Source organism: Pistacia vera, unplaced genomic scaffold (assembly GCF_008641045.1).
Source record: "Pistacia vera cultivar Batoury unplaced genomic scaffold, PisVer_v2 Contig109, whole genome shotgun sequence".
NCBI lineage: Eukaryota > Viridiplantae > Streptophyta > Magnoliopsida > Sapindales > Anacardiaceae > Pistacia > Pistacia vera.
Window position 1 is genome coordinate 993,892 of NW_022195126.1, and position 17,947 is coordinate 1,011,838.

General features: G+C 38.0%; 3 protein-coding genes across 4 annotated transcripts; 2 read left to right on the forward strand and 1 right to left on the reverse strand.

Annotated features, from left to right (window-relative positions):
* Positions 1-6,765: 6,765 nt before the first annotated feature.
* On the forward strand, positions 6,766-8,913 carry LOC116135553 (dof zinc finger protein DOF5.6). The gene is made up of 2 exons (XM_031421269.1): positions 6,766-7,041; positions 7,675-8,913. Exons 1-2 carry the CDS (start codon positions 6,991-6,993, stop codon positions 8,566-8,568), a joined length of 945 nt encoding a protein of 314 aa, XP_031277129.1. The 5' UTR covers positions 6,766-6,990; the 3' UTR covers positions 8,569-8,913.
* Positions 8,914-10,051: 1,138 nt separating this feature from the next.
* Positions 10,052-11,686, forward strand: LOC116135565 (50S ribosomal protein L7/L12). The gene has a single exon (XM_031421276.1). It carries the CDS (start codon positions 10,930-10,932, stop codon positions 11,509-11,511), a length of 582 nt encoding a protein of 193 aa, XP_031277136.1. The 5' UTR covers positions 10,052-10,929; the 3' UTR covers positions 11,512-11,686.
* Positions 11,687-12,930: 1,244 nt separating this feature from the next.
* Positions 12,931-17,944, reverse strand: LOC116135539 (serine/threonine-protein kinase ATM). 2 transcript variants are annotated; one of them, XM_031421259.1, is made up of 3 exons: positions 17,627-17,944; positions 13,550-17,431; positions 12,931-13,263 (listed from the first exon to the last, which is right to left on the reverse strand). In XM_031421259.1, the coding sequence occupies exons 2-3, from the start codon at positions 17,357-17,359 to the stop codon at positions 13,246-13,248; spliced, it is 3,828 nt and encodes a 1,275-aa protein (XP_031277119.1). In that variant the 5' UTR covers positions 17,360-17,431; positions 17,627-17,944; the 3' UTR covers positions 12,931-13,245. The 2 variants fall into 2 exon arrangements, with proteins under 2 accessions (XP_031277119.1, XP_031277110.1); XM_031421250.1 differs by lacking the exon at positions 12,931-13,263 and having other exon boundaries at positions 13,305-17,431; positions 17,627-17,942.
* Between the last annotated feature and the right edge of the window lie 3 nt (positions 17,945-17,947).

Here is a 17,947-nt window from a genome sequence, read left to right on the forward strand (position 1 = left end):
AAAAATCCCGATGTCCGTAGCATTATTGTAAAGATAATGGTTTTATTTGAGCTGGCATGAAAAAAGATAAGAAGTTTCATATATTGTTGATATATTCATTGACATTGTGAAGACTAAACCATATAGTGTAGTACTTTTCAACAAAATTGACAAAACTCACTTTTCGGTTATGAATACCAATGGTTAATGTTCATAATCCTATTGATGCTATTGATTTCAGAAACACATTAATTGTATTGATACGTGATATTGAAGATGAAGATACGTACGAGGTCATCCTTGCTTTGTTTTGTGGAAACAACACTTGCATTTATTAAACTTAAGTTGCTGCACGTGGTGGATATGGTGATACTAGTCAATTACCCTTAAGTGTGCGTTTGTTTCAGAGAATGTTGTATTACTGGGAATGTTATATTAATGGAAAAATGGATTACCTTGAAGATTACTAGGAATGTTTAATGAAATGTGTTGGTTTGGTTTGAATAAATTGGTGAGTATGTTATATTAATATGTTTGGTTGGAAGGAATAAATATTATATAATTGACTAAATTGCCCTCATTTTTTAATATTAATATAATATTATTTTTTGAATAATTCTTTTAACCCCTTACATTCGAGATATTCCTAAAACACCACAGCCATAAAAAACTTTAATTTATAGCAAAATCACACCCACCCACGTCAAGCCACTGTTGATAGCTAACCACCATCGTCGGCGTTGCCGGCAATCGCGAAATGGCTCACAACCAGTCGATTTGGCTTGCCATGCGTCGATAAGGTCGTTTTCGACCTTGGATCTGTGATCCATGGCCGGAAACGTCCAAATTTGGCTATGAAAATGTCAGGTCTTTGGCCGTGGTATGACTATTTCCGGCCAGATCAAAGGCTGAAAATGGTTAGATCGCCATGGATCTGGTCGTTTTTTGCCTTCGACTGGCTAAAAATAGCCAGATTGGCGCACGGCCCACCAAATGTCGTTGGTTATGTGCCGATATGGCGACTGCAGTTGGCGGTTGGCAATGGTGGCCGGCGGTGGTCTAGGGTGGCTGGGGGTATTTTGTTAATTTTTAAACTTTTTAGTGGCTGGGGTGTTTTAGCTAAATTCTCAAATATAAGGGGTCTAGGTAATGCTTATTTGGTAGACATTCAGGGCAATTATGTCCGGAATTGTATTTAATTAATGGAAAAATAGGTATAAAAATAAAATTACCTCCGTAATATTTTAATAACACCCCTTAACAAGTTAATCTGATTACCCATTATATTACTAACAGTAAACACTGTTTGCAACAAAAGATTATCGCAATATTTTATTACTTGCAAACCAAACAAGGGAATCTTGAAAATTAAACGAAGATTATCAGAGTAATTTTATATGACCCCGAACTAAACGCACACTAAAGGTTTAGTTCGATGAGATGATACTAATTTAAATAATTTGAATGTTTTTTACGTGTCCTTGGGACTCGAAGACGTGTAAGATTGTTGAATCTATTATATTGAATCATTTGAAGATAAAAAGCAGATTCCAATTTTTTTTATTTGCATTAGTTTTTATTTATAAATAAAAAAACTATTACAGTCATACAATAAAATAGAGGGTTGAATTAAATTCTTACTAAGCCTAGAAGTCAACAATACTGTATATTGACTAAAACAATGACTATTAATGATTCCATAATTGAATCAATTACATACTGGTTCAAAACTAGAGAAATGTTATGCTAAAACTTCGTTAGTCAATTATCCTTAAGGCTTTAGTTGGATGAGATGATACTAATCTATTATCTTTGAGGGTTTAGTTTAATGGTTAAGCTTTTCGTTGGCTCCCACAAAGTCTAGGGTATGAGTCCCCTGATAGGTGTAATAGGGAAAAAATAAATTAGTTTTTATTTTTATTTTATCCTTCGATTTTTCTCTACTTTTTAAGTTATTTGTAGCAGTGAAAAAAAAATTCCAAGTAGAGAAGTTTTTATTTTTTGGTTTTTTGAGTACTTTGAGAGTGGATGAAATAGATTAAATGCAATTTAATCTGATTTGAAACTTAATCAGATTAACTGAATGGATGGTTTCTTTGGACTTTAGTGGAATATGGGCCTTTTAGACTAGCTCCAAGCCTCCAATCTAATGTGCAAGCCCATTTATGTAATTACACTTTTATTCTTATTGGGCTAGTTGCAAATCCAAACAAAAAATCAAATGAAATTTTGTTGAAGCATAATCCTTATAATTGAATCCCAATTAAATCAAATTATTTAGTAACCAAACTTGAGTTGGACTCTTCCGTAGTCAAACAAGAATTCAAATGAAATCATATCTTCAATATGTTCCATTCACACGTGCACTAACATAATTGGAATTCAAATAAATGTGATTATGTCCTTAATCCTTATTACATACAAAAATATGAAAACAAATCAGTCCATCATTCTTATCCGTAATACAAATAACTAAATATCGGCCAACAACTAGAAGTATCAACACATGCATCTAGAAGCCGCCAATAATGCGTGTTACATGATCCATAAGGGGCCGAATCTTGAGGTGAGGCTTCATCATCACTGTCATTTAAATCCAATTACAGATAGATTTGATCAACAAGAACATCATTTAATTTAATTTCTAATGGACCCACACCCTATATTATTTATCAATTAATCAATGAAAGATCAATATTCAATTACGTGGAGAATTTATTGACCAAGTAAAGTTTTGTTTCAAATCATTCAAAATTTAACAACATCATTACCTTAATTACATAATGGCTTTCGTGTTCAAATTTGACTACCAATTGGGAGCTGAAAATTTTCAATTTTAATCACAACCTCGTTTTATTTAACAAATCAATGGTTCTAAAACCTACTAAATTCTTCAAATTAGTTTATTGTTGATATAGAAATATGTACCAACTAGAATGATTTGATCGACTTTGACGAGATTGGAACCGATATGTACATGATTACAGGTAATCAGCGATGAAAAATAAGGAATGTAATAATGTAAATAACAAAGAGATTTTTAAAGTGGTTCAGCGAAATAAACTCTTAAGCCTACGTTTATTGTGTTTGTATTTGCTGTGAGACCTTACAATTAGAGTTATATGAAAATTTTGTAACCCATTTTCCATCATTGTAGGTGGTTTATGTACAAGATTTGTAGAAATAAAAGAGTGAAAATAAATGAATTACAATTGATTCGAAATGCAATTTTGATATTCTCACGATTGGGCACTGTAATTGCACACAGATTGTTGTTGATCTAGTCTTCCCCGCAATATCTGGGATCTGAAGTTATCTAGGAATTGATTGAGTGATCATTCGGGTTGTTCACGACCAACTTGTGCTGGGTCGAGTTAAATGTCGACGAGCTCATGTTGGGTCGAATAACCAATGAAGTTGAGCTATATCCTCGCAATATCTCGAGTTTGGTGGAAAAATCACACACAACATTTATAAAATTAATTAATTAAAGAGTAAACGACATATTCCTACTCAAGGTTTAGCAAAATCACAAATTGATAGCACTGGTTGCATTTATTCTAGTTTTTTATCCTTAAACTAACACCATTAGTGACTCTTGAAGGTGATTGAAAACGACATATTCCCACTAAAGGTTTAGCAAAATCACAAATTGATAGCATTGGTTGCATTTATTCCAGATTTTTATCCTTAAACTAACACCATTATTGACTCTTGAAGGTGATTAAAAACAGTGAGTGAGGTCGGCAAGTGAAAATATGAGTTTTGTAGAGGAGATTGTGAGAAGTCTAACGGTGGTCTCGAAAGTGACTTTAGACATTAGAGTCGACCGGAAAAAAGTCAAAAACTGTCGACTTGGTCATTGCTAATAAGAGTCTATCTTTTATATGTGTGTCGTGCTATAGTAAAAAGTTTAAAAATATATTAAAATAAAGAAAACGATATTATTTTAAGGGTGAGAATTTGAAATAAATACAAATAAGGCATTAACTTCGCATTTTTCTAAACCTGCCGTTTTCTCTTAATTAAATTTAGAACTTGTAATAGTTATGAAAACCGTGAAGACAGCAGAATCAGTTCTCACGATATAATGGGGAAATTTGAAGGTCATGAAATTGACGGGAGGGGAAAAAATGACAATAATAAGAGACGGATGGTCGGGTTCAGTAAGCAAAGATGGGACCCAAATGACCTGGATTAGTAGAGCAAAATAACAGAAATCATAATCATTCATCTCTGGCAACAAAACAAATAGAGAAAAAGCAAAGTAATAGAGGTTAAAATACAGTGGGGTTGAAGATCCTGTCCACCGACCCATCAGATTCGTGTATAAAAATTCTGCCCCCATCGAATATATTTTTATTTCTACGCCCTGCGCCGCAGTCATCGCTGTAGATGTCGCGCATGCGCACTATATCACCCTTGGTCAAGCTGAGTGTCACTTAAGACTGATTATCTGAATTTAGGATTGATATATTTTGCTGACGGCATTAGTCTTATTTTTATCTGTCAAACATAATCTTTCACATGCACGGGTGGATATCGATGGACCAGGGATCAGATGATTTAGATATATGATCTTCATCGAGCGCTTAGTTCCAACTCCAAGCTGTTAATTGATAAATAAAAGAAGCCCATTGGATCAAGGGACAGAGTCATAATCTAAAACTTTTCCAGCCAATCATGGTCAGTATTACTATTACCAAATATTTTGATGCATCATTGCCATACATGTGGCTTCAAAGCTAATACGGGAATATATATCAAAGGGAACTCATCAATGCTGGCCCACTCCATGGCCCAAAAGAACCTCATTGACTGAACAAATTACGAGGTGCATAGTTGTTTGACCATCATCATGAGGAGGACCACATCAGATTCTGATCATCATCAGAGGGAACCTACCCAAATTTGAAACCGTTTGATCAAAATATATATATATTCATATGCAAAGCCTACACATTTGAGTTCAAATTTCGAACTGGTACAATCAAGGGTTAATTACATGTTGACACTTGTCATTATTCTCTCTAATTAAAATAGATAATAAGCTGTTTGTGACTTTACAAAGGGGGGGAAAAAGAAAGAAAGCTTAAGATTTGTAGGAGAATAAAACTTTTGAATAAATTGGGTTGTGTTTTTTCACTTTTATCTGAACTAGAAGTTGACGGGAAAAAAACTTAAAATCTAAAAGCACCAACAAGATAATATAGACTATAGAGTGAGGCAGTAGTGTTGAGCTTCAACATGAAGATTTTCCCGATTGAAAGTTATCAGATTAAAGGAGATCATAGTTTGAAAGCAAATGCTGCTAGCAGCTGCATGCTAGACCGCAAGACGAGGCTTTTCTTTTTAAAACATTAGCACTAAATTAGTGCGTGGCACGTATATAGCATGTGAAATGGACAGAAAGATGGTAAAATAATTTAAACCTCCAATCATGAATCACGCTAAAGCATCGACTGTGATCTCTTTGCATGAAAATTAAAGCTCTCCTATATAATAAACAGGAAGACATTTTTCTCTTTTTAGCGGGGCCATATATAGATTGACATTAAACCAAAGGTAATTAAATTAATTACCTTTGATTGTTTTAACTACTTCTGCCGCCCAACAGTATGTAAGACAAAAATGGTTGCTTGTGTTTGAAGTAAGATATCTTTATCATCTAAAGAGTAAAGACCATTCCATTCCCCACACATGCAAATGACAAGAATCGATCAATCGACCAAGACACTTTGGCCTTGTGGGGGACATGAATTTTCTCTCAGTCTCCATCTATCTGAAAGCAACCTAAAGCTCCATTCAAATTCTTGGGCATAGAGTGATAGTGTATTTGTATATCTATACATGCCCTCCGGTTGAAATCCAGTTAAATATAAATAATCATAAACCTTATGATTGAAATGATGATTAAACCCTGTACGAGATGGGCTAAAAATAAACGTTTGGGAAAGTAACGATGATTACCAAATCGACTATGAAGTGAGTGTGAGATAAAAAATCCCACTCCTTACAAGAAGGAAGTGTCAGTTGTACGGTGAAACGTGGGCATTTACACTTTATTCACTTGACTCTGTACTTTGGGCCCTATTTCCTCAAGTGTGTTCTTCACGCAAGCTACAGCCTTAAGCACCCTCGTGAACTCTGATGCGGGCTCAACTCGATTTCGTTTTTTAAAATCCAACCACCGAGCCGCCTAGTTGAGTTGGGGCCAATTCTTAATTTGAAATGGGGAATATAAAAAATTCATTGGTAGGGGAAGGAAGGCACGTGAGAAGGGAGTGGTGGTGTGGGGAATCTATCCTTTGCTTGTAGGAGGAGAGCGAGTGGGGGCCACTCGAGAGGGCCCGCAAGTGGAGTGCTCTTTCGTTATGCTTTTCTCTCTTTATCGAGAACTGCAAAATTATTATTCTCTTCTGTTCCATCTCTGTCCCTCTAAGCTTGTGTCACGTCAGAGAAGGGTGGACCCATTTTGTGAATTGTAAAGACTAAGCCGCGATCTCTGACGTTAACTGATTTATAATCCAACGGCTGTAGTTTGAGCAACACAAAGATTGTAGTGACATCACAGTCCGTTTATTTTACAAGAGGAGTTTCAGTCAAGCTGATGTAAGAAGTGGGTCCATTGTTGTTCTAACATTGGACAGACATAGTGGGGCCCAATAAGGCTTGGCCACCGACACTGTTTGGACCGTATTTTGCAGTTTACCACCACCTACTCTCTACTGTCCACACTACACAGCTGCTGCACTTTTTCTTCCCTTCATATTCACCACCAACCCTCACTCCCCCCCGCATTCCAGACAAACCATTCGTTCCATTCACTCTCACTCTCTTCTCTTCAATTTGTCATCTTCCTCTCTCTCTTTCAATTTCCCTCTCTCCAACATAGACAAACGAGTCAAGGAGTACACAGAATTAATGGCGTTCTGATTGTGAAGAGGAGGTGACTAGGGTAGTTTGATAGAGTGTGAATTATATAATTATTTTGTAGTTGGCGTTTGTTTCATGGGTCTTACTTCACTGCAAGTCTGCATGGATTCGTCTGATTGGCTTCAGGTAATTAATATGCCATGGCCATGCATTTGTAACTTCTATATAGCTTTTTTTCCATCGTTGCTTTAGCGCATTGTTTATGACTCAACTCTAGCTAGATACATGAATGAGAGAAAACACAATTCATATATGTCCCGTTTGTTCCAAAATTCTGATAATTGCCGACACGGCGACACCTATAATTGTTTCCGAGAACCTGCCGACATTTTTGGTTTACCATTTAAGATATATATATTAATGCAAGTCATGCATGTTGTTGCCATATAATTCGAACAAGAGATACTGGCGAAATTAACTCTCATCATTTTCATTTAACTTACGATTAAAATAATTCTGTCTGTTCTTAAAAAGCTTTATCAACATAATCTGATTAAGATGATGGGCATTGTAAGTTCGGGACATTGTTGATAACCATACGTTTTTGCTAGTTAAATTTGGATGGTTAATCGGATACTATTGAGTTTGCTTCTAGGATTGTGTGCGGTAGTAATTATTCGGTCATCCGGACATTCTAGTTGGTTGCTGAAATGGCAGGGAATGTCTAGCCTTCGCAGTAATCGATATTTAAGAAATGACAAAGAATGTCTAGTCGTAGCACTAACACATTTTGCATTATTTCTTTGTTTCCATGTCCAGGGCACGATTCACGAGGATTCCGGTTTGGATTCTTCTTCACCATCTGGTGGTGACATGCTCACTTGCTCTAGGCCTTTGATAGAAAGGAGGCTGAGGCCCCCGCACGATCAGGCGCTCAAATGCCCGAGGTGTGACTCGACACACACCAAATTTTGTTACTACAACAATTACAGCCTCTCTCAGCCACGCTACTTTTGCAAGACTTGTAGAAGGTATTGGACTAAGGGCGGCACCCTGAGGAACATTCCTGTTGGTGGTGGCTGTAGAAAGAACAAGAAAGTTTCTTCTAAAAAATCGAACGATCATCATCAGTCCATTAACCAAAATCCCGGATCATCATCATCTCATAATCCCACTGATCTTCACCTTTCATTCCCCGATATGCAATTTTCTCACCTTGGAAACATAATGGGCACTCATGGTGCTCTTGCTAACCCTAATTTCATGGACGCTAAATATAATGCCATGCTTGAAAATCCGAGGCCGATTGATTTTATGGAGAGTAAGTTAGAAGCTATAGTTGGTAGTTCTAGAAATTATGATTTTATGGGAAATGGTCATGAGTTGGGAATGGTTGGTGGGATTGGGGGTTTGAGTCATGGACTGGCTCCAAACGTTCATGGTCTTTGCTCTCCATTTGGGATGTCTGTTGATGGAAATGGCGGAACTTTCATGGACACTTGCCAGAGATTGATGCTTCCATACGAAGCAAATGAAGATCATCAAAATGCGGTTGATGTTAAACCAAATACAAAGCTCTTGTCACTCGACTGGCAAGACCAAGGTTGTTCCGATCAGGTTGGGAAGGACACATTCGGGTATTTAGGAAATTTGGGATCATGGACTGGAATGATGAATGGCTATGGCTCATCCGCCACAAATTCCTTAGTCTAAATTTCTATTAATCCAGGAATGATCGATCCCATCATATGTGAAATATCTAATGCCTTTGATGAAAAGGTTATTTTATTTTTGTATGTTTGATTCAGTGAAGGCAGTCTTCAGAAATCGTGATTGACTTAACATGCGGCAGCAATAGGAGTGTGAATGAGAGACATCCCTAAGTCTCTAAAAAGGGCTGCCATAAGTGCCTTAGTGTTGGCTTTGTATTTTTGTTTGTTTTTTTTTTAATCATCTTTATATTATCTAATTTGGTGTCTTATCGCCATGTAAGACATTCAAAGCTCTAGCATTTTGTTGTTATACCGAGGAAGATATAATAGTGCTTTTTTTATTGTTTTCCTTTCTTTTTTTTAGTTTAAGTACTTAGTATATCTTTCTATATCTTTTATATTCCGACGTCTGTGTGTTTTGTGAGTGATTATTATTATGTTATTATTTCATAAAGTAGCCTCACTATGCATATGTCTCTCTGCGGCTTGGACATTGTTTTGAGACATTTAAAGAAGAAGGAAGCAGTGTTTTCAGGGAAAGTGAGAATTCTCATTGAGTTTCGTGCAATTACCATGTGACCCCATTGCACTTTCGTGGCTAACTCCTGATTATTGCAATTTGCATGTTTTTATCATGGATTACAATTATACAGAGGAAGCATATTGTAAAGAAGGAAAACTTGATTAAGCATGCATGGCAAGAGCAGGAAAATAATTCCATATCAATTTTAAAGATTTAAAGCCACTTCTTTGTGATACACGTTCTGTGGATTAATTCATCGTTTTCAAAGGGACGGTGCAAACTAAATTCGTTTTTATAAATGCGTCAATGACGCCCTTATTATCTCATTGACGAGGTCATCTAAGGTTAATATTTTTCTTTTAATTCAGATATAATTTCCATCTTGGAGGGAAATCTAAAGTTAATTAAACATTTTAATTATGTTTTATAATGTTGAGTTAGTTTGGAATTATTATAGGTTTAATCTTAATCACTTATTTATCAATTTTGAAAATAATCAACTTTAAAAGTAGGTTGAATGTGTAATTTTCAAAATTTATAATTGTTTATTTAGTGAATAAGATTTTTAAATTGTTATTAACATAATTATTAAATTATATTTTATAGACCAACAACTTCTTTGTTAGGTTAGGCCGAATCTGGGTTCTTTGGGCCTTAGGTTAGTCCAAATCTGAGTTCTTTTAGCCTTAGGTAGTTAGGTTAGCACGAATATGGGTTTTTTTGGGTCTTTGTACAGTTTGTACTATGAACAAATAGTCCATTGGTCTTTGGTCCGCCTCAGTCTCGTGCAGTGACAATGGCCTTTGTGGAAGCCAATTACATGGGCTTGTTGTCCCCTTGATTTGGAGTCTAGGGTTTATGTTTATAGATGCAAAACAAAACTGGGGGTTTTATTGCTGTTGCTGATCTCCATTTGTCACTTTCATTTCATTCAGGTAAGATCTTTGATTCCACCGTCTGTATTCGTTGCTGATCAGTCTTTTGTGAAACATTCTTAGTTGTTAATCTGGTGTTTGAATCTGGGGTTTTCTCTTTCACTATGAATTATACACTGAACAGAATGCTACAACTTCAAATAGTTCATTAACCAGCTAGATTAGGCCATATAAACCCTAATTCACCTTCTATTAAAAACCCGACCCCTCCCCTCCTCCTCTCACCACCGCCACCTCCGCCACAACATGCACCTCCTCAACTCTTCTCTCCCTTCTCCTACTTAACTGAATTGAATAACCCTGACTTCCATCAATGCCCGTAGCAGAACCAATTTTTCCGTTTTTTAGCTTTCTGGACATATTTCAGCAAATTTGCATTAGTTTTTCAATATGTTTACTTCTTTGTTTATGCTAAAGTTCAAATGTAACGAATGAGGGCAAAGTGATGTGCCAACTTGGGCCTTTGGTTTATCTGCACAGTGATATGATAATGAGTTATTGATATGTATACCTATAAGGGGATTAATTGTGGGGAAGTATGATTGATTCTGATTCAGCAGAGGTCTACGATTTGCACTTTAATCACGGTGTCTTCGAATCACACTTTTGTACAGTTTGATGTAAAGTGCTTATTGTGAACTTTGCAGTTTGATACTTGCATAGATTTTCTGATCTTCTGTATTTAAATAAATAGACATTTTCCTTTTTTCTAACTGATGTAACCTTTTATTTTTATTATTTTCTCTTTTCTTCTAGATTGTGGTGCTTTAGAAGGTGCTGTTCAGATACGTTGTGAATTGGAAGTCCTCCTGTTTCATCCATTGCTGTGGTTTGTCATAAAGGAGAGAATCTATTTCTAGCCATAATTATTCCATGACTCATTTTTTTCACTGAACACAAAACCATGAAGTTGATAGCACTTGCCAGATCTATTCGATCTCGTCCAACACTCACTGAAGTAATTGGACCTTTGCAGTTTCGTTCTTTCCAGCCTGATTTTGTTCCCAGAGATCCTAAAGCCAAGCCCAGAAAGTACAAATATCCAGCATTCTATGATCCATATGGCCCGAGGCCCCCACCCTCTGATAAAGTTGTTCAGCTCGCTGAACGCATTGCTGCATTGACTGTTGATGAACGCAAGCAAATTGGACCTACTCTTACCGAGAGGCTAAGGCATCCAAAGTTGCAGCCAATTTCAACAGAAGGCATGGACTTGGGTGCAGAGGGAGGGGCAGCTGCTGGATCTGCAAAAGTCGAAGAAAAGAAGGAAAAGACAGCTTTTGATGTGAAATTAGAGAAATTTGACGCAGCTGCAAAAATCAAGGTCATTAAAGAAGTGAGGGCTTTCACTACTTTGGGCTTGAAGGAGGCCAAGGACCTGGTTGAGAAGGTACCTGTTCTACTTAAACAAGGGGTCACTAAAGAAGAGGCAAATGACATAATAGAGAAGATAAAAGCCGCAGGAGGAGTTGCAGTTATGGAATGAAAATGTCAAGTCACATTGTACCAGCTATTGTTGGTTCTGTTGTACTTGGTGACTTTTGTTGTCCAGAGAATGATGGATTATCTGACATATTCTCAATGAATTTTGCCATGTTGAATGGGCAGCAATTTTTTATAGAGATTTGAAGAAATAATTAGATTTCATCTTCCTCTTTTGCAAACTGTGAAATTGATCACGTTTGATTATGACACTCATTTGCTATGTTAGGCAGTGTTCTGATTTGTTGCTTTTGGTTTCTAAATTCTGTGTTTTGTGAGATGTTTCAATTTCAGAACGATGCCAGATCCCACAACACCAAACAATAGTTTCCGCTTGATCATCAGAAGACTAATAATTTGGGCGAGATTCAACAGTAAACTTTGACTTAGCAACTTGAATTTTAGTTTCTTTATTTGATGCGCGCTGGTTGAGTTTAGTATGTGCACAATGTGCCCCTGTGCTCTCCCCCATGGCTTGGTGTTAAATACAATAGATGTTCTTAGCCCACACAGAGATGGAGAAACAGAGGTTGAAGTCTACATTGGTATGCATAAAATTTGAGCTTTTGTACCAACAAATTAAATCCGGACTACTACGAAACTTGCTGTATCTTCTATCATTTCATTGCTAGGGCAATTTCCAATTTCAGCTAAACTGGGGATGTGATATATAAGCCAAGGCCAAGCAATGTTCCGAAAACCGGACCGGATTATGACCCGTTCAAGGGTCCGATTTCCAGTTTGATCTGTTGGACCATATTCTGTAAAGTTATTTTTAGTCCCTAAATGTTTGAAATTCATCAAAAACGCTTCTATAATACTCCCTTAAGGTTTAAAATCTATCCAAAACACCCCTGTCGCGCGAAGAGACTGGTGATGGTGGCGACAGCGATGATTGACGACCAATCAAGGTTTGGAATCATGGGGCTTTTGATGTATAGGTGCTGACGAATCTGATGGTGAACTTTAGGTGGACGGCGAGCGACGAAGGTCACTGAAAACGGCTGGGTTTTGTCGTGGAGATGTCGTCAAGTCTAATGGTGGCGTTTTCTTCCTTGAACGATGTTGAAATCCGACGGGATTGAGCCGCGATTCAACAGTATTCCAACAATCCAACCGCGGTCCAATCCGGTTTGAATGAAATTAACGGTTTTCAAAGAATACCGGACCAAATATGCCGCCGGTTACCGGTCCGATCGGACGGTCCGGTTTGGTTTTTAGAACATTGAGCCAAGCCAACCTGAAAATATCTTGACTACTGTTGTGTCAAATTGCGGGTCCAATTTTTCTGTTGTAATTTACAAATATGAGTTAACTTAAGGCGATCAATTGTAGTAAAGATCTATGTGAGCGCATGTACTACGCAAACAAGGCAATTAATATCCAGGAACAATCTTTTCCATTATACGAGCTACAAATAGTCAAATATCTTGTGTTATTGTTTTTCGCATCCAGTTACACTTGGTGTGATTGGATATCTTGATTCGGTGTAAGCACAAGTGCCAATTGATTGAGTGGGTAAAACTGGGATGAAAAGCAATTAAGATGTTAACGTTTCTGGATTTAAAATGGACTTGAGCATTATCTACTGCTGTCGATGCAGAATCTGTGCATGTCTTACCTGATTTGCGTCTGTATGTGGTTTTCAACTAGCTAGTCAACAAAAGGCTCCCATCAGAACAATGGTACTGACCAATGGTTCTTAACCTGGCTTAATTTCATGGCATACATTTGTTTCTCACCACACAAACAAAATCTGAAAAAGAAGAAACATACTTAATAATCAGAAGCCAAAGAAAAAGAAAACGCAATTAGTCGAATTGATTGCAGCTCCCAGGCTTGTGCATTTCAGAGTAGCAAAGACCAAACAGTTCTCGTGCTGGCAACATCAGAGAGAGGGAAAATACATACAAAGCAACAGCCGATACAGAAGACAAAACAGGGAAGCATAACAATCTAGGGTTACTACATAAACAACCAAATGAATATTTTATATCTTACAGCTTCGATTAGGAAGAGGAAGAGCTGGGTATGGAGCTGACCTTTTTCAGCAGGCCCTTAATCTCATTCTCCAATTTGGCTTTCATCTCCGGGGAAAGATTATCTCCTGAGTTTGCTAGCATTGATGTCATCATCTCAAGATTCTGCCTTATGAATTCAAGTGGAGGTGCCTCACCAGGCTGAGTAACTGACTCGGAAGGTTTTGCCAGGAGATGATAATTGAGAAGGGCTGCACCAAAAGGGTTGCTCTTCTCTAAACTTTGAACGGCATCTCCAGCATCCACACTCCTCATGAAAACAACCTGGGCAATATTAGTGTCTTTCAACAACTGTGTTTCTGATTCCTTCAAGGGCCCAAACTTGCAAAATGTTGTAACTAAAACCTCTTTCGAAGGCATGGAAACTCCTGGAGCAAATGTCAGGACAAGAGCAGTCCCTGAAGATTCTCCGCTGCCGTCAACTCTGTCCTGATTTCTATTCATATTCAGTGTCCTGGAAGCAAATCTTCTACTCAGCTGCCCTGCACTAGCTTCCCCTTTTCTCCTCCTCCTCCTCCTCTTCTTCTCTGGTTTTCCATGTGGAGATGCACAGGGTTCTGCACTAGTTCCATTTAAGTCTGGTATGTTTGCAGTAGTTACTGTCTCCTGATGTTCCGATGCTGCTTTTGCTTTCCTCCTCCTCCTCCTTTTCTGTCCAGGCTTACCTTCAGTTGAGAGCAGGCTAACTCCTGGTGGATCTTTGACCCACAAGGCCGGTACAGGAGAATTTCCATTTCTTTGTTCAGGGGTAGAATTGATAGAGTACGGGCCCTTCACCTGCAAGTCTACCACCAATGATCCAAATTTCGCAACATTTCCATTTGGATCTTGTAAGCTGGCACCAACTCTAGTCTCTGAACACCCTGCAGCAGCTCCTCGTTTCCTTTTCCTCTTCTTCGTCTCAGAAGCCACTTGGCCAATAACCTGGGCATTTTCTGCCAAAACCATGGGTATAGCACCATTACTATTCAAATCAGGTATGCAAGTAGTTTGTCCAGTTTGCAGATTGTGAGTGCCTGTACTCTGGAAATCTTTTGCTGATAAGCTACTAGCATCAAGATTCATATTCGCATCTGATAGGCCAGAAGGAGATTTAATCTTTGATTTTGCTGAGTTACTATTTCTCTTTCTCTTTTGCACCTTGTGCTGAGGATCAATATTGGGTGGAGGCTGACTCATTTCCAGTGGATCTTTTCTGAGAAATGTATCAGGGTTTTCACTCATATCAGGCTTAGCATCTTTTTGCTTCTGACCAACCGTATTCTTGCAGTACATCTCATAAATGGATTCATCATGATATGCCGATATTCTGAATCTAGAAAAGAACCACTCAATTAAATCAAAGTTCTTGTTTTTATTCGGATAGAGGCAGTCTACAGCTGTAAAACAGAGTTCAGAGAGCAATTCTGCTGAAGATGCATTAATCAGCTCTGGATTTGCAGATATATCATTTCCACTTATGAATTTTTTGAACCATATTTTCTGGAATCTCTTACCACTAGATTTAACAGCTGCAGGGGAAACTACAAACAAACCACTGCCGGTTTCCTCCTCCATTCCATCATGAATGACTGTCTGCACCTTAAGATCTTCTGTTTCGCTTGGCAGGCTTTTGTCTCCCCAGTTTACATAAGGATATGATAGATACTTACTCTTCTTCCGTTCTCTCAATTCAAATCCCTTTTCACTTTTCCCCTCACTCCGATCGTCTTCATCAGCAATAGTCGGAGGTCCCATCAGGCTGCCCTCCTTTTCTTTAGATAAGGAATCCAATGCACTTGCATCAATGCCATTTCTAGCTTCAGAATCCTTCTTTCTCTTTCTCTTTCTCTTTCTGAAATTTGATTCCATTTTTCCCGAGGCACTTACCTCGTCAGCAACAATACCCAGGTCCCCTCCCAATATCATGGCCAGAGCTTCATTCTTCTTCTGCTGTAAAATATCGTCATTGCTTCCAGTAATGAGCTTGTCAACATCACTATATTCAACATCAGTTCCCCGGAGCTGATCCATAGGCACTTGGCTATGTCCAATAGAAAGATAAAAGGCAGACAAACTATTCTGTGCAGCACTACGCTCAAGCATGCCAGGCATGGGAAAGCCCAGTGCAAGATTTTTGAGTTGTTCTAGAAAACTGGCAGGTTCCAAATTAGTGACCGAAAACTTGCCAAGTTCAGCACATTTACGCTTAGGGATGGAAGCTCCCTTGGTAGTTGCACTATTGCCAGATAGTTGGTGACTTTCTTTTGCAACACAAGAGCAAGTCAACTCCGATTTCAGTCGTTTACCGAACTCATCCACTGCCTTTTCTACTGCAACAACAAAGACTCTAGCCTTACATTTCCCAAAAATCTGTTCAAAGTTCTCATAGAAAGGCTTCAGCTGAGATGGGTGGCACCAAGCAACATGCACACTTCCAAAATACCCTACAAGCAGGCAGTCCACCTGGTCAGTTTTCACTGCAGATGTTGGTGCACCTAAAGGGTCACATATCTTTCCAGGCCACCAAGTCTGATTTTTGGTTTTAACCCAGACGACATCACCCACAGAAAAATTGCTCTCTTGATTATCAATTCCAACTTCCTTTTCCTCTTCCCCAGTTTCTTTTAACTCCTTACTCAACATTGATCCAGTGCCCATTGCTCCATTAAGATTTTCTTGATTAGATCTGCTTAGAGAACCAGAAAAATCTACAAAAAGTGATATATTGTCTCCAGAAACTTCAATCTTTTTAACCGAGCCAGCTTCACTTGAACCCAAAACGGTCTCTTCATTCATTTCTTCATCTTTTACAGTCTTCTCAACCACAACTTCCTCACTCCCATCATCAGCCATACCCAACTCAGCAACCAATTGTGCCTCCACAAAATCCACTTTATTTTCATTCTTTTTTACAATACCATCACTCAACAAACAGCGTTTCTCAACCCCAGCAACACTAACACTAACCTCTTCAAACCCAGCAGCACTAACACTAATCTTTTGAACCCCAGCAACACTAACATTATTCTCTTCATACCCAGCAACAGTAACATTATGCTCTTCACACCCAGCAACACTAACATTAATCTCATCACACCCAGCAACTCCAACACTATTATCTTCAACTCCAGCAACATTATCTCTATTCTCTTCAACACCAGCTGCAATAACACTTATCTCTTGAACCCCAGCAAGACTATCATTAGTTTCTTCACACCCAGCAACACTAACATTATTCTCTTCAACCCCAACAACACTCACTTCATTCTCTTCAACCCCAGCAGCAACAATACTAATCTCTTCAACACCGGCAACACTAACACTAATCTCTTGAACCACGGCAACACTAACACTATTCTCTTCATCCCCAACACAACTAACACTATTCTCTTCAACCCCAGCAACACCCACTCTATTCTCTTCAACCCCAGCAGCACTAGCACTGATCTCTTGAACCCCGGAAACACTAACACTATTCTCTTCACAACCAGCAACATTAACACTACTCTCTTGAACCCCAGCAATACAAACACCACGCTCTTCACACCCAGCAACATTAACACTAATCTCTTGGACCTCAGCAACACAAACACTATTCTCTTCAACCCTATTCTCTCCTCCATTGTTAATAACTCTTTCAGCAACTTCCGCTTCACAAGCATTGCTACCACCACTGTTCATATCAACCCCTTTACCCATTTCTTCACCAGAAACTAAACCAGTACATTTCTCAAGAGAACCAAACAACCCAGAAGACCCCTGAACTTCTTCTAGGGTTTCATCATTTGGAATTTGAGCTTCTAGGGTTTCTGGGGTTTTAGGGTTTTCCATAATCAAAACTGTCCAAAAAGCTCTCTTCTTTTAACTTGCCTTCAATATTCTAATCTCACAATCACTTCACAGCTGATCAAGAACAAAATATAAAAATATATTAAAGATCCCAGCTTTATTATACAAACAACATAATCTTAAAGGAAAAAAAGAGCAGACTTTAATAAAAATGAGAAGTTAAAAGTTCAAAAAAAAAATAAAAAAAAAAATCAAGTAAAACAAGCCACAACCACTGAAAAAAAAGAAAAAAGAAAAAGAAGAGAATACCTGAAAATAAAAGTGGACATTCTCATAGTAGGCAGAGTGAATGAGTTGGTTGGTATGGGGAAGTAAATACAAGTTAGAAAGAAAATTGATGGTAGTGAGTACAGGAGAAAATTGAAAGACAGAAGACAGAGAAAGGAATAAGAAAAGCCAAGAAATGAAGTTCAGGCGACAGAAACAGCAATGACAAAGACAGGGAGAGAGTAGAGTTGTGTTGTGTCAGTGTGACAAAGGAGCGAGTTTTGCATCCACTTTCTGTGCTTTTTCTACTTATTTCAAGTAAATCTATGTGCTGTTTATTCGGATTCATTATTAGGGAAATTT

What these genes read in the sequence shown, in the direction of transcription:
- LOC116135553 (XM_031421269.1), top strand. Translation starts at nt 6,991, where the DNA reads ATGGGTCTTACTTCACTGCAAGTCTGCATGGATTCGTCTGATTGGCTT. An exon ending in ATTCGTCTGATTGGCTTCAG is followed by an intron (nt 7,042 to 7,674) that starts GTAATTAATATG and finishes TTCCATGTCCAG; the next exon opens with GGCACGATTCACGAGGATTC.
- LOC116135565 (XM_031421276.1), top strand. Translation starts at nt 10,930, where the DNA reads ATGAAGTTGATAGCACTTGCCAGATCTATTCGATCTCGTCCAACACTC.
- LOC116135539 (XM_031421250.1), bottom strand. Translation starts at nt 17,359, where the DNA reads ATGGAAAACCCTAAAACCCCAGAAACCCTAGAAGCTCAAATTCCAAAT.